This window comes from Urtica dioica, chromosome 3 (genome assembly GCF_054948205.1).
Source record: "Urtica dioica subsp. dioica isolate 48M chromosome 3, U.dioica_male_clone48M_v1_H2, whole genome shotgun sequence".
Lineage (NCBI taxonomy): Eukaryota > Viridiplantae > Streptophyta > Magnoliopsida > Rosales > Urticaceae > Urtica > Urtica dioica.
In genome coordinates this window covers 37,644,260-37,665,562 of record NC_142758.1, presented here as the reverse complement: position 1 = coordinate 37,665,562, position 21,303 = coordinate 37,644,260, and the positions used below count along the sequence as shown (strand labels likewise).

Genomic DNA, 21,303 nt, shown 5'->3' with positions numbered 1-21,303 from the left:
AGTGATGCCTTTATCTCGGCCCGCTGCTCGATGTTCATCGGACTTAGATGTGTTCTGATCACACTCTCGATTTGTGAAGTATTGTTTTATGTATTGGTTTTCAAGAGCGTGTGAATGGTCCTTTAGTGAGGTATTCAGACGCTTTGATGGCCTCGATGCCTATGGGAGGTGTTTGCGTTTTATTTTATCCCATCTTAATTTTCAGTATTTCAAAGGGATCCCATCTTAGTGTTACCCAATCATACTGAGAGCCTCGTTGCTGTGAGGATATCAAGAGTCCGTTCTTGATCCTGTGAAGGTTGATGACTCGGTTGGTAGTGATAGGGTACCAAGCGGAGTCAAGAGTCCGTTACTCGTTGTCTGTCGCGTTACAGACCTCGTGTTTAAAAGTTTGGATGGGGCTGAGCCTTGGAGTCAAGGTTGCCTACGTACCCAATGAATGGGATCAAGCCGTGACGTAGTTCGATTCGGGGTTCTACGTGGTTTAGACGTAGTATTTTTTTAGGTTTATGATGTTCCAAGACCTTAGAATGGGTGTTCCATTCAGAGTCTCTAATTCGTAAACTCCTGGGTGGACCATTTTCGTAATGCGGTAGGGTCCTTCCCAATTTGCTCCCAATTTTCCGGCGTTAGGCTCTGCTGTGTTCTGGAATGTTTTCCTGAGAACGAGATCTCCTACTATGAAGTGGCGGAAGCGTAGGTTTTTATTGTAGTGCCTGGCGATGCTCTGTTGGTATTGCAACATTCTGACCATAGCTCGATCTCTTTTTTCCTCGATGAAGTCGAGGGAATCGGAGAGTGCCAAGTTGTTGGCGTCTTCATTCTCGCCTGCACACATCGTCCTTATGGTTTGGATTTCGATCTCTACAGGAATGACTGATTCGACACCGTGCACTAGAGAGAATGGGGTTTCTCCGGTAGGGCGCCGAGGGCTGGATCGATAGGCCCAAAGGGCTCCCGGAAGCTCGTCAGCCCATCGACCTTTCTTAGCGTCGAGTCTTTTCTTTAGAGAGTTTACGATAGTTTTATTGGCGGCCTCGGCATGGCCATTGCCTTGTGGATATCTAGGTGTAGACATTCTCAGTTCTATTCCGTGGTATGAGCAGAATTGTCTAAACCTTTTTTATATGAATTGGGCGCCATTGTCGGTGACGATCTCTTGTGGGACCCCGTGTCGGCATATGATGTCCTTCCATACGAAGGTCTGGACGTCGATATCCTTGATTAGGGGTAGGGCTTTGGCCTTCATCCACTTGGAGAAATAGTCGGTGAGGACTAATAAAAACTTTAATCCACCAGGGGCGGCAGGCATTGGTCCGACGATGTCCATTGACCATTTCATGAATGGGTATGGGGACGAGATTGAAGACAGCGCCTCGGCGGGTTGTTTTATGTTTGGGGCGTGCCTTTGGCACTTATCACAACGTCGGGAGTGTTCTTCGCAGTCCTCCACCATCGTTGGCCAATAGTATCCTTGCCTTTTGATTTTTATGGCCAAGGCTCTTCCGCCGGCGTGGTTCCCACAATCCCCTTCGTGGATTTCGGAGATAATGCGGGCTGATTCGCCCTTGGAGATACACCTTAGATATGGCGCAGCGAAGCTCCTTTTAAAAAGAACATCGTTGATGATGCAAAATCTAGCGCAAATTTGTTTTAATTTTCGCCTTTTTGACTTGCCGTCGGGCGCGTTTCCCTCTTTGATGTACTTCAGGATGTCGTCCCTCCAATCCCCCACTTCTATTGTCATTATTGTGTTAATGCTAATGGCTATAGAAGGTTGTTTGATTGATTCAACCGGGATGACTCTAGTGAGTCCGGGGTCTGATGTTGAGGCCAGAGCTGCTAAGGCGTCGGCGGATGTATTATCTCCTCTCGGGATCCTTGTGAGTTCGAAGGCTTCGAAGTTCTTTGCAAGGTCCCGTACTACCTTCACGTAGGCTTCCATACGTTCGTCTCTTGTTTCGAACTCTCCACTAAATTGGTTAGCAACGAGTTGGGAGTCGCAATATGCGCTTACTTTTTTTGTCCCGCAGGCTTTAGCTAGTTGCATACCTGCGATTAGAGCCTCGTACTCAGCTTCGTTGTTTGACGCGACAATGTCGAGTCGGAATGATTGTTCGATTACCTCGCCATGGGGTGACACCAGACGTATCCCCACGCCAGATCCTTGTTTCGATGAGGCGCCATCTACGTTCAAGGTCCAAACACCCTCGTCGAGGTTGGTTTCGGTCACATTTCTCGGCAACTCCACAAGGAAGTCAGCGAGAACTTGTGATTTTGCACACGTCCTTGCTCGGAATTCGATGTCGTATTCGCTTAACTCTACTGCCCATTTAGTCAACCTTCCGGATTGATTTGGACTGTGGAGGAAGGTTCGCAGCGGCTGGGTTGTCATTACAACGATCGTGTGTGATTGAAAGTACGGTCTTAATTTCCGGGCTGAAGTGACGATAGCTAGTGCGAGCTTTTCCATAGCAGGGTACCTTGTCTCAGCGTCGACGAGGGATTTGCTAATGTAAAATACTGGTTTTTGGTCTCCTCGATCCTCTCGAACCAGAACGCCACTTATGGCAGCGTGCGACACAGCCACGTAGAGATAGAGTGGTTCTCCGATTGCGGGCTTCGCGAGGATTGGGGGTTTGGCCAAGTATTCTTTCAGCTCACGGAATGCTTTCTCGCATTCGTCATTCCATTTTGACTCCTTGTTTGATTTCAGGAGCTGGTAAAAGGGTAAACATTTATCCGTCGACCGAGAGATGAAGTGATTAAGGGCAGCTATACAGCCTGTGAGTTTTTGTACCTCTCTCTTATTTCGGGGGGACGGCATTTCGCGCAATGCGCGGATTTGATCAGGATTCGCCTCGATTCCTCGTTGCGTGACCAAATATCCTAGGAATTTTCCGGAAGATACTCCAAATGAGCATTTCTCGGGGTTCAGTTTCATTTGATATTTATTTAATACCTTGAAACATTCCTCCAAATGTTCGACGTGATCATCCTCTCGGAGTGATTTAACTAACATATCGTCGATGTATACTTCCATATTCTTGCCGATTTTCTCGGAGAACATTTCGTTTACGAGTCGTTGATACGTGGCCCCGGCATTTTTTAGGCCAAAGGGCATTACTTTGTAGCAATAAGTCCCTCTGTCTGTGATGAATGCCGTTTTTTCCTGATCGTCCGGATGCATAAGGATTTGGTTGTATCCTGAGAACGCGTCCATGAATGAGAGCATTTTGTGCCCAGCTGTGGCCTCGACCAACTGATCAATGTGTGGTAAAGGGAAGCTGTCCTTGGGACAAGCTTTATTGAGGTCAGTGAAATCGATGCACACTCTCCACTTACCGTTTTTCTTTTTTACTACTACGGTGTTTGCTAACCAATCCGGGTATTTTACTTCTCGGATTGATCCGGCTTTCAGTAGTCGCTCCACTTCGTCATTGATCACTTTGGACCTGTCGGGGCCGAGTTTTCGCCGTTTTTGTTTGATGGGTTTGAAGCTAGGGTCAACGTTGAGTTGGTGAGACACCACGTCGATGCTTATGCCTGGCATGTCCTCGGTGGACCATGCGAATGTATTTTTATTTCTTTTTAGGAAGGCTATTATATCCCTTCTTATTTTTCCTTTGAGCTCGGATCCGATCCCAACATGGTGATCTGGGTTAGATCCATCGAGCTGTACTTGTGTTGTTAACTCGGGATGAGGGGAATCTTGTTCTTCCACATGTTCCTCCCCTCCCTTTGTGTCTTGCAGGGTGGAAACAGTGGTTCCGACAGTCGTTAATTGCTATGGGGCACCGTTCAACAATTCTTTCTTTATTTTGTGGTTGCTCATGTAACACATTCGAGATGCTTCTTGGCTTCCACGGATTTCCGCGATCCCATTTGGAGTGGGAAAGCGAACACATTGGTGGTATGTGGACGGGACGGCTTTCATACCATGAATCCACGGCCTCCCAAGTATCATATTAAAGGGTGATGGACAGTCGAGAACCACGAACTCGACGAGCTTATTAATTCCGGCTGCTTGGACAGGGAGTTTGATTACTCCCATAGAGGGCGTTACCAGTCCGTTAAAACCGGTCAGCTCTGTTGGTTCTCTCTCAATGTCGATTTCGTCGATGTTCATCCTGTTCAGAGTTTTTCTGAAGATCGCGTCCACTGAGCTTCCTCCATCGATCAGGATCCGAGACACAATGCAGTTTGATACATCTAGTTCGACAACCAAGGCATCGTCATGTGGCGCGACCAGCCCCTTTACCTCACTTTCTTTGAAGGAGATTAACACTTCGTCTTCACCTTCCGTGGGAAGACTAGTGGAGGTGTTCTTTAGCTGACGCTGATGAGCCTTTATGGAGTTTATCGATTCCCTACAGAACTTCGAACCTCCAATAATGCAATCGATTCTAGGTTCTGTTTGTGGCTCGGGTTGAGTATCCTGCTCATCATTTCTTCCCATTTTTCCGGGAGAAGGGTTTCCTCGGGGTTGTGAGTTGAAAGTCTTCTTCTTGGGAGGGGGTCCCAAGTCAATTCCTTTCAACTCCCCTTTAGCGAATTTTTCTGCTAAGACCTTTCTCATTGTTTCGCAATTGAGTGTACTGTGGCCATTGCTTTTGTGGAATTCGCAGTAAGCATTAGGGTCTCTAGTCCATTTTTTATTAGTGGCTTTGCTGCGATTCCCATCGTTCACATTGAACGCGAAGCCTGGTGGGGCCTCCGCTTTTCTTTGGATTGTATTCCCTTTCCTGTTGGGTCCTACCCCTTGCGAGTTCCCGGGGATTAGACTTCCCGGTGTACTTTTCTTGATACCATGTTTCTTAGCCAGGAAACTCCTTTCTTCTTCGGCTCTTGCGAAGTTCGATGCGCGGTGAATCGCATCTTCAATGGTAGGTGGCCTGTTCACTATCATCTCTTCTCGGAAACGAGAATCATGCCACAGTCCATTTTTAGAGCGGTCAAAGCCGAATCGTTATCGATGTTCGGGATTTTTGCCATGATGCTTTTGAAGCGAGTCATGTAGCCTTTGAGGGACTCGGAATTAGTTTGCTGGGTATTCCACAGGTCTGCCATGGTAGTCTCGTCTTCAACGAGCATAGAGTAATGCTTAAGGAATTCGGTAGACAGTTTTTGAAAGCTGCTGATCGAGCCTTCCTCGAGCGTGGAGAACCAATCTAGGGCGGCCCCGGTTAGGTTTTCGGCAAACAGTTGACAATATCCTGCCTCGAGTTCGTATTCATAAAGATGAGCTCGACCCATGGCAATTCGGAAGGCTGTCATGTGAGACTTAGGATTGGTCGTACCGGAATATTTAGGGAGTCGGACCTTTCCCGCATCTCCAATCTTGACCCTACTAATCTCTTTTGAAAAGGGGGTTCGTCCTGTTTCGGCTACTAGACGGTCGATTTCAGGGGCCGAGCTAGTGGCAGAATGCATCTTTGAGTGAACAGCGCGAAATTTGTCGTCTACCATTTTGCGAAACAACTCCATTTCGGTCAGCTCGGGCCTGTTGGTCACGAGCTCGGATCCTCCTGGGGTCACGAAAGCGACGGCAGCAGCAGTACTAGTGACTGGCTGGTTTTGCGCTGGAGCTTTGTCTGAGCTCGCGGGGGAATCAGATGAAGCGGGGAATCGGGCTAATGGGATTTCCCTTTCTTCGGCGCTAAGTGGACGAAGTGCGGGTTGAGGTGGCGATTCCCCCGGGGGAGGAGGGATCCTGCTGGAGCTCGGCAAGGATCCCGGGGTGATCACTCCGGGATGTGAATACATCCCTGGCTGAAATACTGGGTAGGATGATCCTATCCTTGACGGGGTGACCGGGATCCTAGAGAAATCCAAACTAGTCACCGTCGGGAGAGCTCGATCCCCTGTCTCCAGGCTGACAGGTCGAACTGATGAGTTCGCGATTTCAGCTGCAGCCTTATCGGCTGCGTACGCGGCTCTGAGCGCGGCCTGTTCGGCAGCCAGCGATTCCAAGGCAGTCCGGGTAGATTGCTGGAATTCTCTATTCTCGGTCGATCCAGCGACCAGAGTTTCCAAAAGAGATTTGATCTCGGAGGTAACCTCTCGATTCATCTCATTTTGTTCATTTTCGTTAGCCATACTTCGTGATTTGAGATTAACTCAATTCTTCGAGGTTAGAATTCTTGATTTCGAGTAACTTCCCACAGACGGCGCCAAATTGTTGATGTCGAAATCCGTTCCTCAACAATCACGATATTATATCTATTATATTGAATATATCGACTTATTTATATGGTGTGGATCTCAAGAATTCGTCGTAAATGGAATTGAATTTCGGAGTAATAACGAAGAACAACTTAGATAATAATAGAAACGAATTGAGGAAATAACTTTTATTATAATTGATCACGATCGTACATAGATCTTCAGAATATATTTTAGGAATACAGAATATTGAAGGAGCAGAAAGATGAAAATCCAAATGTGCCTCGCGAGATCCGCTGTTTCCTTTATTTATAGATGAGATCGTCGCTCCTCTTCCGTCGATTTAGTGGACACGTGGTCGGTCTGAAGCGTTCTGCGATGCTATATGCGGAGTGGTTTGGCCTATTCCTTCGCGGGGTGATCAGCTCGGCGACCGCTTCTTCCGGACTCGCGGGGTGGTCAGCTCGGAGACCGCTTCTTCCGGACTCGCGGGGTGGTCAGCTCGGAGACTGCTTCTTCGGAGCTGAGGAGGCAGATGCTGCGGGCTGGTTTGTAGGTGTAATCCTAAGGCAAGCGGGCTGGGCTTGGTTGGATTTTATTCACCAATCGGGGCCCAGGATGTAAATCGGGCCTTTGAGAAATAGCCCAAATTATAAGGATTTATTATGGTATCCACAGTAGTCTAAATTCTAAGTTATGCATTTTTTTTAGATTAGGAGAGGAGAGAGAGAGAGCGAGAGAGAGCATTTATTTAATTTATAAAAAAAACCGTGATTATAAATACTTGAGTGCACCTTGGAAATTAGACTCGTAAATATTTATTGTATTTTCTATATTTGGTTTCCAAATATTGAGCGTTCGTACAAAATTCCTATGGGAAACAATATCAGCCAGACAGGTTTCATTGGTTCATTCATGTATAAATTTAGATTCACTGGTAGACATATTTCTCTTGTAATACGGTCTTATAACTTGTCACTGTTCGTTGTCAATTTTTTTTTTTTTTTAGCTTTCAAGGGTTATCGCTCGGAGATTGTATGCCACATATAAAACTCTGTAAACGTTGAGCATAGCTGCGCAAAAACTTTACATCTAAAATTATTATAGTTTCATCAGTAATTTACATTCACAAAGCTAATCAATAAGAAAAAGATCACCAGACGCAATTCTTCAAATTAATCGCACTTTGGAAGAGAAGTGCTTTGATGCCGCGACTATGGTCGCCTCCGGCCCCACCACCGACGGAAAATCCTTGCCGTGGCTCTTCTCATTTTCCGGCGCTTTTGATACCTTGAAGAACGACACAAATGACCTTATTATTGGACCTAAGTGGCTAGTCTTTTTTTCGCTCTTACCGGCCATAGATGAACCTTAATAGTAAGTCAAGAACTCCAAGACTATCGAAATTCCAGAATAATTGTGGTTGAACCAGAGCTTATGAAGAACAATTCTTCTTTTGGCTTTATTTTTTACCCTGATGTGTAAGAGGAAAATGGGGCTTCTTCTGTATATAAGGATGATAATTTCTTGCTGAGAAAGCAATTGAACGAGTCAATGCTCCGGCTTTATAATATGCTTTTATGACCTTCCAAGTAGGTCTTGGCATTAGCTTTTGAGACCGGTGAATATATTTGACAAGTGACTAGAATATAATTGGACATAGGTTAAAACAAAGTTATATATACCTATAAACGTGTCCTCCGATGAGTCAAATATAGTGAGGGCTATAAAATTTTAAATTTAACCAGAGTATTGTTAGCATAGTAATTCCTAGCGTAATGTAAGGTAGTTTAGTCTTCCACTATTTATTATTTTACCTATTTATATTCATCTTTGATGTATTATTGGACAAGCAATTCACAATGTAACCCTAATAATATTTAATATCTTTTTCGTTTCTCTATCAATCTTTTTTCTCTTTTGCAAAGTTATCATGGTATTAGAGCCTTCAAATCAAAATTTCGCATTCGTTCACTGTTAGATAGTCGTGAAATTTTATCATAATGTTCATAACACATACTCGTCCATTCTGAACAGTGGAGATGATGTTCTGAGTCATTGAAATTAGTCTATCGAGTGAAGATATGAATTACGAAGTTATTTTCGCAACAGCTTCAACCAGCAACGCCGAAATTGCGTTTAAACCTTTGTCAACCGTTGGATCGTCACAAAATTTAAAGAGAATATTCCTGACAATCATAGGCAACTTTTGAACGGTGAGATTAGAGTTTTGTGCTTTTTAAGTATGTTTTTTGGGTGAGCAATGGAGCTGCGAATTTGGTTTTTGCAATTTGAGACTGTTTGAATATTTGGTGAGATTAGAGTTTTGTGCTTTTTAAGTATGTTTTTTGGGTGAGCAATGGAGCTGCGAATTTGGTTTTTGCAATTTGAGACTGTTTGAATATTTGGTGATTTCAAATTTGGGTATTTGGGTATTTCGTAATCGGTATATGTTTCTTTTATATTGAGCATTTTGCAGTGGGTCATTTTATATTTTGTATTGGGTTGTTTCTAGTGTTGCTTGTTTGGAGATTTGTATTGGTTGTTTGGGTATTTTATTTCAGAATTTCAAGTTGTTTGAGAATTTCACACTGGTTGTTTGGGTGATGTTTGTTTGGAGATTTGTATTGGCAATTTGAATATTTTATTTGGAATGTCATATTGGTTGTTTGGGAGTTTCACATGGTTGTTTTGGGTGTTGGTTGTTTTGGAGATTCACGTAGGTTGTTTGAGTATTTTATTTAGGGTTCTCGTATTGGTTGTTTGGTTCGGTTTGGAGATTCAGATTAGTTATTTGGACATTTCGCATTGGTTTTGGAGATTTATATTAGGATATTTTGCGCTTTTGCTTGTTTTTTCTTTTTTTTTTCTTACAAATTCACGATGTTTATCGTTGTAGCATTGTGAGTTAGCATAGTAATTACTAGAATAATGTAAGGGTAGTTTTGTTAAAAATATAGGGATGGTATCAGACACGAACAGTCGCTCCGATACCACTTGTAGGGAGACGAGGGGGGCAATAGGCCACAAACAATTGCTCTGACACAACTCGTCGGTGAAACACGTAGGATATCAGACACGAAGAATCGTTCTAATACCACTTGTTGGAAAAAATAAATATGTATCAGACACGAACAATCGCTCTGATATAATTTGTTGAAGAAACACGAGCGGTATTGGACACGAACAATCGCTCCAATACCACTTGTTAGTGACGAACGAGTGGTATCAGACACGAACAATCGCTCTGATACCACTTCTTGTAATTATGTGCTCACCTTGATAAACATATAAGTTGCGAAATAAATTAATTACACTAACAAGAGCTAATTAAAAGTATGATTAGCTAACAAGATCATGATTTATTTTATTAATTAAATAATGAAAGCATTCAAACATCAAGCAACCAATAAAAACAAGGAACAAGGCTCATAGAGAACTTACGGATTGGGCTCACGAACAGAAACTTCTGGCTTTCACAATCCGTCTTCAAACGGTTTGATCTCCTTCTTCAAGTTTTCAGATCCTCGTACTACTCTTGATGACACCGTAGTCTTCCGAAACGTAATCTTCGGACAAATAAAGAAATACGGCGTGGGACCATACTATTTAATCTCACACGATCAAGAAACAAATATTGTTTGAAGATCTCACTCTTATTTTCTACTAACGGAATAGAGCAATTCCAATGGGTAGAGAGAGAGAGAGAGAGAGAGAGAGAGAGAGAGAGAGAGAATTCGGCCAAGAGAGAGAGAGTGAGAGACTCTTGGTTGAATTTTCTTAATGCACAAGTGTCTTTTTCTATTCTCATGAACCCCTATTTATAATAGTGGAAATGATATATTATTGGTAGTTTTCAAAATATATTATTTTCTTTTATTGTGTTCACACTAATGAATCAAAGCTTGACCACTGGATCTCATCTCATGAATCTTACTTTCTCTCTTAGCCATCACATCAATATCTATGAGATTTTATTTTCTGTTTAAATATAGAATATTTATTAATGAGAGAATAAAGGAAATATCTTATTTCTTTTTAAATATTATTCTATCCTAATTTTCATGAGAGAGAATGAATGACAATATCTTATTTGCTTTTAAATATTATTCTCGTTAATATTAATGAGAGAGAATAAAAGACAATATCTTATTTCCTTTTAAATATTATTCTCTCCTAATATTCATGAGAGAGAATAAATGACAACATCTTATTTCCTTTTAAATATTATTCTTTCCTCATATTCATGAAAGAGAATAAATAACAATATCTTATTTCATTTTAAATATTTTTCTATCTCCTTTATTTAAACAACTAAAGAGAAAATATTGGTAACTACCAATATAGTGAGGAACGCATTTTGACCTATGGCCAAGAGGTGTTTGAGGCAAATCTTGTGCCCATAACCTATGAAATTCGTCCACCTCAAATAATGTAAGGCCCAATTGTCCTAATCCTAATTAATTATTTATTTACTTGGTCCAACAATAAACAAATAAGTAATTGATTAATTATTTACTTGATCAAACAATAAATAATTAATACTACCATAAATAATTATTTAATAATTGATGATGTCAATCTCAATTACAGCTTGTGAGATTTTTAATAACGAAATACATTAATATTAGAGGTTCTTTATTCGTCTTATCGAAGCCAAATCGGGGACTATGGACCTAGTAATAGAAGCTTAACAAATCCGATGAAAAGACGAAAAAGTCATTTCTCTTTTCCACATCTATTTGTCTAATCTTGGTCAGAGTCTACCTGAGTACGCCAAGACTGAATGCTCCTTTATAATAGAATTATATTTACTCATCGTGACGAGTGTCCACTGATCTAATCAGTACGTGATCAAGATCCTCCAGGTTCAAGTCGTATCGAGAAAGATCAATTAATCCATTATACCTTTTTTGATATACTTCGAAAGTGTCGGCGATCTATCGGTTCTGGAATCAACCCTTAGGTGAGTGAACATTGACCTTCTTTCAGGAAGACTGAATTCCGTATCTGTCAACCACTTCCCATTCGAATCATACTCCGAAACTCCCAAGACATAAGCTATGATTAGCATGATAGTAGCCTTTTAACGAATAAGTCAAAGAGCGCGGTATCATGATCCTGTGTCCATGATCACTTCAGGATTTAGATCAAGTCTCACTGTGACCATCATAGCGGCCCCGGTTAGTGTGTCGTAACGGTACTTAAACGACACATCTACAACCAAAGTATGTCTGGGTCGTACATTTACCACAAGTGTAGAATGCTCACACTTCGTGATCAACCTTCACTAGTGTTCCGCATATATGACTTTAGATACAGCTGCTCAGGCATGTATCAGTCATCGACCATGTTTTAGCAACACCGCCCGAACTCAGGTGCCCAGCACGTGACTCAGTTTAATACGGAAGCTATGGATGATAGTTGCTATTGATTCTAATATTCAGACATCAACCCACTGATCGTATGATGCTAATAAAGTAAACCATTATTCTATTTAGTAATCATTTATTTATTATCTCTCGTGAACAAGAATTCCTAACAAGCTTAGTCTTATTACGTTGTTTATTATCTTGCTTATTTATATTAACCTTTGATGTATTATTGGACAAGCAATTCACAATGTAACTCTAATAATATCCAGACTCTTTTTCATTTTCTCAATCTAATATTTTTTTTACAAAGTTATCATGTATGTGGCTATATTCCTTGATAATAATAATAATAATAATAATAATATAGTACAAATTATTCGTAACTTTGGCTTCAACCAAACGCTATGAAATAGACTACATGGAACCTGAATAGAACGGATATTTCGAAGCAAGTCATCATGTTGACTAAAGAAACAAAACATTGCACACTAATATAAATTAAAACAAAAAATTAGGTAATTAGCCAATTAACACGTTTGAAATTGCTATATAGTCAATGTTTCGTAAATCTTAGATAAATAGCCATATAGATGATGTGACATTTCTGATTTTCTCTTTCATTGAAATAAAAGGGTGGGTATACACGTCAATTTACTCGTGTAAATACATGGACGTGATTTTACCTAAGATTTACTAAACGTTGGCTATATAACATGTGAAACTGTATATATGACTATCAGGGGACCCAAATTAAAATGTGTTTACTTGTTTTAGTATTATCACTAGGACAATATGGAGCTTTAGACGCGACAAAAGTCGTGTCTAAAGCTCCCAGAGTCGCGTCTATTTACCTAATAGACGCGACATCAGACGCGACAATGGTCGTGTCTGTATGTTCGTGTCTGTTGGTAAACAGACGCGATAAGTCGCGTCTATTGCTAGACACGACTTTCAGACGCGAGAACTCGCGTCTAAATGTCGATTTTGTTGTTGGCTAAACAGACGCGAGAAGTCGCGTCTAATGATAGACACGACTTTCAGACGTGACAACTCGCGTCTAAATGTATTCCCGCCTTTTGGCGGGAGAGAAACAGACGCGACTTCTTGCGTCTGAATAGTTTTGTGAAATTTCTACAGACGCGATAAGTCGCGTCTAAATTTGTTCCCGCCAAAAAGCGGGAAATACTTTAGACGCGAGAAATCGCGTCAAAAGTTTTGTTTTTTTATTAATTTGTATAAATTTTATTTTGAATTAATTTAAATTAATAAAAAAATACAAATAAATTAATAAATATGATATCATAAAAGTCGTAAATATTTCATAAAAACTAATATAAACGTCATACGATATTTATCTGAAATACATAACAAAATAGTGCAAAATATCAAAGTCTATAAGATGCACATCTACGTCTCGGATCCTCCCGGTCGCCCTCCTCCAGGTCCCGCTCCTCTCCGTGCTCCCGATCCTTTGCCCTTTGAGCTCACTTTTGTTGTTGTTGTTTTTCCTTTGCCCTTCTGAGCGAAACGTGTAACTGATGGTGGATCAGGAGCAGTTTGAGTCGGACGTGTCACTGATGGTGGCTCAGGAATCGTCTGAGAAGATGTCTGCGGTGAATGCATCCTTGCCTGCGTAGGAGTCTGCTGTGAGGCAGCGCTACTCCCTGGCTGAGTCGACGGACAGAACTGTGATACCATCTGCGCTACGTCGGGAGGTAAGACTGGAATATGCATACCAGGAATGCTTTCAGCTTGAAGGTTTTCGAGGAGCTGTCCTAAGAAACTCGACATCGATATCAATACTCCTGGCAGTCCTTGTGAAGCAGAAGAAGAAGCTTGACTATCGTTGATTCGTTGCGCATTGATAGCCGATCCTCTCGGGACAATCGAGCCAATCCCCGGAAGATGATCAGACCTGGCCCCGAGAACCTCACGCATGGCATATCTCTCCCACGCCTCCAAGTCTTCTGGTAAACCTTGGTCAGTGGCCTGCCGCCTTTGCTCGTCGACGAGCGCTTGCATCCTACCCTGTACGCTTTAAAAATATAAATATAAATTTGTAAATAAATATCATTAAGTAAACAAGTTATTTTAAAACTTACATATGCCCTTTCGCTCTCCGCCGAGGTCCACGCACCTTTCTTGGTATAGACCTTCTGATAGTTTCCAAGCAAGGTGTCCGGATTGCCGTCCTCGTCTTTCTGAAAATTTACAAGGATATAAATCAAATATTGAAAATGATTTTAAAGTCAAGCAAAGCAACTTACGTTCTTATGGCGAAAGGCATTGAAAGACACCGTCCCTTGCAGGCTGACACTTTTCTTCTTTGCTCGATTCGCAGAGTTTCGAGCACTCTTTGCCTGCATAAACACAAACATATATAATTAGTAAAAACAAAAAAAAACGTTACAAACATATATAAGTTAGAAAACAAACCTTGTACTCTTCTGTCTCAAAAAGATCCAACACCTTTACCCAAGCTTGGGCGTTCACATTTGAAGGAGGGTTTTTCAATGCGTACTCTCGATCTGATCCACATTTTTTCTTATAGTGAATTCCGCATTTTGTCTTCACATTTCGTAGGCGTTTCTTCGCTTCAGCGATGATACCCTGATCGATTCTTTCTCGTCCATCGCCTGCTCGTCCAATGACTCTTGTCTCAGGATCTATGCATCTAATGTCATACTGCTCGTGCATCAACTCCAATAGTCGTTTTTGCTGCGCTGGCGTTACCTCCTTCCAAGCAATTGTGTGCGGAGGAATGACGTCGCGAACCACACCGCCTAAGAAATTCGTGAACATCATGTAATCGCTTTCGTCATCCTTTTCCGGCTGCAGAAAAGCGTCGTAGTTCGGGTAGTAGTGTACCAACTCTTTTGGCTTGCCCATCTTGGCTCTCTCAGAGGTCACGCAGGTCGTGATTCCGCGCTTCTTGGGCGGTGGCATCCTGTCATCATGGCCACTATCATCGCGGTGATGGGATTGATCATCTCCACCGCTACCTCCCGCTCCCATAGCCGTCGACATAACTGTACATTTAAAAGCAAAACAAAATGTTAAAAATAATAAATTTCAATAATTTAATCTTGATATATGAAGCCAAGAATAAGCTAAATTACTCATTCATCGTCAGCATATACATAATCTATGTCATCTAAGTCTAAATCATCATCCACATCATCAGGACAATCAACATTGCGATCAACGAAAACATCTTGCTCAAGTTCTTCGTCATCTATAAAATCATCGTCCTCTACAATGATGTCTTCTTCAATGATAACATCATCGACCACAACCTCTGGCAAAGCTGTGTCATGACATATAGAAAATTGCTCTAAATCCGTTGGTTGAACCAATAATTGAGACGTGGATCGATCTTCAATATCGGGAACATCCCACACATGACGATGATGACTTTCCTCTACGATTTCCCATTGCGAATCATTATGCAAGTCTTTAAGATAAAAAACTTGGTGGGCTTGAGTCGCCAATATGAATGGCTCGTCTTGGTACCATTTTTTCGCCACATAAACACTTGTAGTTCCAAAAATCTCGTCCTTATATATTCGTTTCTTAGGATCATTGTCTCCAAACCATTGACATTTGAACATTATGACACGACAGCTATTAGTATACTTCATCACGATGACTTCTTCCATTTTGCCGTAAAAATCATGACCGTCAACTGATGGTTCTCTGACGCCGCTGTTTTGAGTAGTCCGACTGTCATCGCGAAGACAAGTCACAAACTTAATCCCATTGACCTCACAATTTGGATATATTTGAGCTGTAGAATGTGGTCTCATAGCTAATGCGTACAACTCATCCGACACGTGAGAGCCCATGTCTCTAAGTTCAAAAATCTGACACCCAAAACAACAAATTAATTACGAAAAATTGTTGATCGAATGAGGTAATATTATACAAGAACAAATACCCTTTTCTGAAACCAGTCTTTGAATTCTTTTCGATGGGCCTCAGGTCGACCTTCTGCTTCCATCAGTTGTTCGTGTTCACTGATAATCCCACCAAATGTTAAATGTGGTACGAAAAGCAGTTACACTATGTGAAAATATTACTTACATCATATACTGATCCACTTCAAGACAGTTGTTCAAAATGTACCACTCTATTTGCTCACTGCTATTCTCATCCAATCGCTTCACAGTCATCTTTCCATAAAGGCGACACGTATGCGACTTAAAAATTGTAAGCTCACGTTCTGATTCAACATCCGTTCGGTCAAGACGAGCATTGACATCTATTAGATACCTTGAACAAAATGTCAAAGCTTCTTCTACAACATACGCTTCGGCAATAGAGCCCTCGGGCTTCGCTCTATTTCTCACAAAATGCTTTAGTTTTCCAAGATATCTCTCAAATGGATACATCCACCTCATATGCACAGGTCCTCCATTCAAAGCTTCTTCAGGTAGATGTATTGTCAAGTGCACCATGATGCTAAAAAACGCGGGAGGGAATATGCGTTCCAACTTACACAAGATCACTATGATGTCATCTTGCGCTTTCTCAATAGCAGAAACATGCAACGTTCTGTCGCTCATGAGTTTAAAAAAGTTGCAAAGTTCAGCAATAGTCTCTCGCACAGGCTTCGGCAAAAACGGACGAATACCAAGGGCCAACAATCGTTGCATGATGACGTGACAATCATGAGATTTCAAACCTGTCAATTTCCCGTCTGGGGTAACATTTTTTGACAAGTTTGAAGCATAATCGTCGGGGAACTTGACAGACTTAATGAAACTTGTAAAATGTTTTCTCTCGTCTTCCGTTAGCGTGAATGCCGCCGGTGGCTTGACCCAACGATCACCTACTTTCTTCAAGTGCAAATCACTCTTTATCTTCAAGTCCTTCAAATCCATTCTCGATTTAACAGTGTCTTTATTTTTCCCATCTATACTGAGCAGAGTTCCCAAAAGATTCTCACAAACGTTCTTCTCGATGTGCATCACGTCTAGGTTGTGCTTCAATTACAATTCTGACCAATATGGCAACTCGTAGAAAATCCTTTTTTTACTCCAATTCAACTGTTTCGGTGAGCGTTTGCGCTTCTTTCCTCCAAAATCAGGGTGCTTGCCCGGTATTATCCGAGGAACGTATAACAGCTGCTCGAGTATGTTACTTGTGCTTAACTTCTTCGGCGGTTTCCCTTTCTCGTTGCGGATTTGGTAGTGTTCGCTCTTTCTCATCGAGTGATTCGATGGCAGATATCGACGATGGTCATAATAGACAATCTTGCTTCTAACACGGAGTGCTGGCGTGTCTTTATTGCACGTGGGGCAAGCTAAATACCCTTGTCCACTCCATCCCGATAAACTATTTCGTGCTGGGAAATCGTTAATTGTCCAGAGCACTGCGGCGCGCATTGTGAATGCCATACTGGTGGCCCCATCTCGTAATCTGACACCTTGCCACAACTCGTTTAGCTCTTCAACGAGCGGTTGAAGGAAAACGTCCATGTCTTTTCCCGGTGACTTACGACCTGGAATGAGCATCGTCAACATCATGTACTCCGATTTCATGCACAACCAAGGCGGCAAGTTGTATGCAGTCAAGACCACAGGCCACATACTGTATGATAAGCTCTTTTCCCCAAACGGATTGAACCCATCAGCAGCAAGCCCAAGACGAACGTTTCTCGGCTCCACTGCAAAATCTAGATACTTGTTATCAAACTCTTTCCACGCCAAACCATCAGCAGGATGCCTAAGTACACCTGGCTCCTTGATACGCTCTTTTTCATGCCAAAGCATTTCTTGGACTGTATGTCGACATGCGTACAATCGCTTCAGTCGATCCTTTAAAGGAAAATACCGTAATATCTTATGCGGAATCTTCTTTCCCGCCCCTTTGACCTTCCACCTACTTTCTTTGCAAACGGGACAATAGTCGGCATTGTCCTCGCCTTTCCAAAATAAGGCACAATCATTGACGCAAACGTCGATCATCTCGTACCCCATGCCAAAACGTTTCAACTTCGCCTTCGCCTCGTAGTGCTTTTCTGGAATTCGATTTCCGGTCGGATGAGACTTCCGCAATAACTGAAGAAGCTGAGTGAACGACTTGTTTGTCCACTGGTTCTGACTTTGATGTGCATCAACGACACCAAAAATGAAAGAGACGAAAATTCTTTGCACCCAAGGTACAGCTCTGCTTCAAGCTCGGCGAACAGGTCCTCCAATTGCTCTTGTTCTCGTTCTTCTCTCGGGGTCGGATCATACTCTGGGTCATATTCATCATGATCCAGGATGTCATGCAAAGCGTCATTCAACCCTCCATCTTCACTTTCATCAATGCTCTCGTCGTCTTCTATGACCTCAGGAATTATTGGTTCCCCGTGATGAAACCATCGTTTGTAGTTCGGTGAAAACCCTCGGATGTACAAGTCGGTTTCAACATTGTCGATGGTCTGATACTTCACGTTGTTGCAAGTTTTGCATGGACACTTGACTTTTCCATTTACCACTTGTTGGCGTGCAAGTCGAATAAACTCTTCTACACCATTTCGAAACTCCAAACTCACACGATTATTCTCAGAAATCCATTCACGATTTGGATTCGACATTTCGCTGATTAAAAATTCAGAGATAGTTATTTTTTTACCACTTAAAATAAGAATGTAATTACTTCTACCAAAAATTTGGCATGATTTCTGCTATATTATTGACAAACCAAAATCTGCAAATTTAATTATTTAATCATAAATAACAATCGTTAACTACTAACTACATAAACCGAGTCTCCATGACTCGGTCATAACAGCTCAAAAAGTTTAAACAATTTAATTTTTACCAATTATCAAATTTAAATTCCTAATTACTATTTCGTAAACCTAACACAATTTAATATATAATTTAATTGTTAACTCAAATCAAAGCTAAAAATATCACCAACAATTTAATTTACTAAACTCAAATGATTTACTTACCAAAATAGGAGGATCGAGTGTCTCGAGACAATATCGAGTATCTCGTGACAACTACGTACAAAAGTGAGGAATAATTACTACGTACGGCAACAATGAAAGACGGACACTAATCTGCAGAGAGTAGATACATCTTAATATGGTTAGTTACGTTGGTTAATTGACTAAATGGGATCGAAGGTTAAAAAAAACAAAGAGCATGATTTTCGAAGGTTAAAATAATTTAGAATTTGTTGTTAAATAAGGATAGAAGGGTTATATCTAAAACCGACTTTCATAGTGTTAAAAATTTGACATTGACTCGTATAGATTAGAGTGTAAGTAAATCGGTTGGCTATGTTTCAATACAGTTGTTTTGTTTATGACAAGAATCACCAGGTTTTCTTCTTTTTTTGTTCATCTCCTATACTTAGCCAGCTGCCCACTGTGCAAATCTTGTACCTGACCGCTAATTTTCGGTAAGTAATTATTATTTTCTACAGTTTTTACTAATAGATAAATGATTATGTGATTACTTTTGCGAAGACCTGGACTTTATTTTTTGTACTCGAGTTATATAGCTACTATGACTAATATAATAATTTCACCAGAGTGTAAAAATTCAATCACTAAACATGAAATCAATCTGATGAGATTGGAAGTGAAGTGTATAAGGGATCGGACACGTACCCGCCAGATGTATCAATCACTTCCTGAAATCCGAAACAAACAGACAGACAAAAAAAATGAATAATGAGCAAAAAAGCCGACTGAAATAATTTGCATGAAAAAAAGTTTTGGAAAATTCTTTGGCTATACAAGCGAAAGAGGAACATCCATTGCTACTATAGCAGTCTAATATCAGCATTGAACAATGATACGAACTGGTATTTTTTTTTTTAACTCACTGAGATTGAAACAGAAGAATATTCAATGGGTGATATTGGATTTTCGAGATTTATGAAAATATTGTGCAAAAGACATCGATAATAACTTGATATAAATGAGCCGTACCTTGATTCCCTCGAGTTTCTTTATAAGCCTTGGGATATATTCACTGCAATAATATCAAATGTGAAAGAATCAAACGTTGTCAACAATGGTACTTCAGATAAACTGAACAAAAAATGGAACTCTTGCTGATAAAAGAAAAGCAAACAGAGCCATTTTCTGAATGAATAATAACAAGTAAGGATAGTCTAAAACTAATAGAGAGACAACACAAGATAAGAAAAAAAAATTAAAAAATAAAATGAAAAATGAAACCACGAAACAGTAAAAAAAAAAAAAGTACTGTCAACACACGCTGAATGCAGCGGACCAGCATCAATATGTTTCACCTAATCCGTTTACACAATAGCGAGAAAGAAAGAAACAAACAAAATACCGTATGCAGTTTTCGACTAATCTTTCCTAACATTCATATCTAGAACCTGTTCTTAGGTTTTTGGTCTTGGAATAATATAAGTAGAACTTAACATCTCAATAACGCAATTGATACACTCTGTAGCATCCAACAAACACAAGCACAACCGCAGATAAACCTCATAACATTCAGTATTTACACAAACACAATTCTATTTCAAAACATTTAGTATTTACCCAATGTTTAATATATGCCCAAACTCAAAGCAAGACACAGGATCTCACAGAGGAAAAATAAGAAGCAAAAACGCACAAATAAAAAATCAAATAAAATAACAATCAGAATTTCTAGGCCATCATACAAAACCAAAAAACATCCAGGCAACACTCATCAAATTCAACAAGCGATTAGACAAAACAAAAAAACAATACTCTTCATCTGGACAGAGTGAGTGAGAGAGACTCACCAGAACGAGTGGCGGAACAACGGCGAATTTTTGGGCGGGTTCTGAGAGATCGATTGACGGATTTCTCGAGCGGCGGAATGATGGTGAACCTGAGACTTCTGGGAATTGAGGGAGCCGACTTCTTAGACAGAATGAGAGAGTGAGGGAGTGAGAGACACAGATAGAAGAAGAGAGATCGAATCACCTCAACGAGCGGCGGAGCGGCGGCCAAAATCGCTCGGAGAAGACAATTTTGGATTTTGGGAATCGCCGGACCTGGGTTGAGAATGAAACCTGGGTTCGGAACGAGGGAGTGAGAGAGTGAGGACCTGGGTAGAGAGAAGGAATGAGAGAAACACTAACCACAAACAAGGCAGGACGGAGATGGCCGTCAATTTCCGGGAAATTGCATCGCACACGGAGTCTGTTGAGAGAGTAGTTAACGTGGGAGCGAGGTTTCTATTTGGGCGTTCTATTTATATATTACTTAATAAGTTGAGTCTATTTCTTTTTAAACTACAGACTACCTACAGAAGCAACTTTTCGTGTCTAAATCCTAACCGCAAAACAAATATGTAGGCAAATTTTTCTCTTTATTTCCCCCAACATTACGTATTCAGTTGTGTCTATTTCTTTTTAACCTACAGACACGACAACTACTAGCAGACGCGACTTATCGCGTCTATATCTTTAGCGCAAAAAATATGGAGGCAAATTCTTCTCTTTTCATTTCCTCCAAATTTGTGTAGACGCGATTTTTTTATTTTGACGCGACATGTCGCGTCTGTTACTTAACAAAATTAATAAAAAGCGGGAGAAATGTCGCGGCCAAAATTTTTGTGAAATTTTGTATCAGACGCGACTTTTCGCGTCTGAATCACTAATAGTTGCGTCTATATAGACGCGACTTCTCGCGTCTGAATGCTTTCGTGTCTGAAGCCCCCGTTTGTAGTAGTGTTAAAGTATGTTTTTTTTTATATTGTTAAACGTGTTTTATGAGAATTTAAAGTAGTTTGGGAGAACTTGT

At 40.9% G+C, this 21,303-nt stretch overlaps 3 protein-coding genes and 1 pseudogene across 3 annotated transcripts; all 4 read right to left on the bottom strand.

The window, feature by feature from the left end:
• Positions 1 to 484: 484 nt before the first annotated feature.
• On the bottom strand, positions 485 to 1,078 carry LOC149402709 (uncharacterized). The gene has a single exon (XM_089608497.1). The coding sequence runs from the start codon at positions 1,076 to 1,078 to the stop codon at positions 485 to 487; it is 594 nt and encodes a 197-aa protein (XP_089464623.1).
• Positions 1,079 to 3,787: 2,709 nt separating this feature from the next.
• Positions 3,788 to 5,439, bottom strand: LOC149402708 (uncharacterized; annotated as a pseudogene).
• Positions 5,440 to 14,659: 9,220 nt separating this feature from the next.
• Positions 14,660 to 16,525, bottom strand: LOC149402707 (uncharacterized). The gene is made up of 3 exons (XM_089608496.1): positions 15,624 to 16,525; positions 15,478 to 15,556; positions 14,660 to 15,403 (listed from the first exon to the last, which is right to left on the bottom strand). Exons 1-3 carry the CDS (start codon positions 16,508 to 16,510, stop codon positions 14,660 to 14,662), a joined length of 1,710 nt encoding a protein of 569 aa, XP_089464622.1. The 5' UTR covers positions 16,511 to 16,525.
• A 6-nt stretch (positions 16,526 to 16,531) lies between these two features.
• LOC149402706 (uncharacterized) lies at positions 16,532 to 18,126 on the bottom strand. The gene is made up of 2 exons (XM_089608494.1): positions 17,708 to 18,126; positions 16,532 to 17,645 (listed from the first exon to the last, which is right to left on the bottom strand). The coding sequence occupies exons 1-2, from the start codon at positions 18,124 to 18,126 to the stop codon at positions 16,532 to 16,534; spliced, it is 1,533 nt and encodes a 510-aa protein (XP_089464620.1).
• Between the last annotated feature and the right edge of the window lie 3,177 nt (positions 18,127 to 21,303).

Coding starts and splice junctions, on each gene's coding strand:
- LOC149402709 (XM_089608497.1), bottom strand. CDS start 1,078: ATGTCTACACCTAGATATCCACAAGGCAATGGCCATGCCGAGGCCGCC.
- LOC149402707 (XM_089608496.1), bottom strand. CDS start 16,510: ATGCACATCGAGAAGAACGTTTGTGAGAATCTTTTGGGAACTCTGCTC. Junction 15,557..15,623: donor GAAGTGGATCAGTATATGAT/GTAAGTAATATT, acceptor TGGGATTATCAG/TGAACACGAACAACTGATGG. Junction 15,404..15,477: donor AAGACTGGTTTCAGAAAAGG/GTATTTGTTCTT, acceptor TTTGGGTGTCAG/ATTTTTGAACTTAGAGACAT.
- LOC149402706 (XM_089608494.1), bottom strand. CDS start 18,126: ATGTCGAATCCAAATCGTGAATGGATTTCTGAGAATAATCGTGTGAGT. Junction 17,646..17,707: donor GCCGAGCTTGAAGCAGAGCT/GTACCTTGGGTG, acceptor TGCACATCAAAG/TCAGAACCAGTGGACAAACA.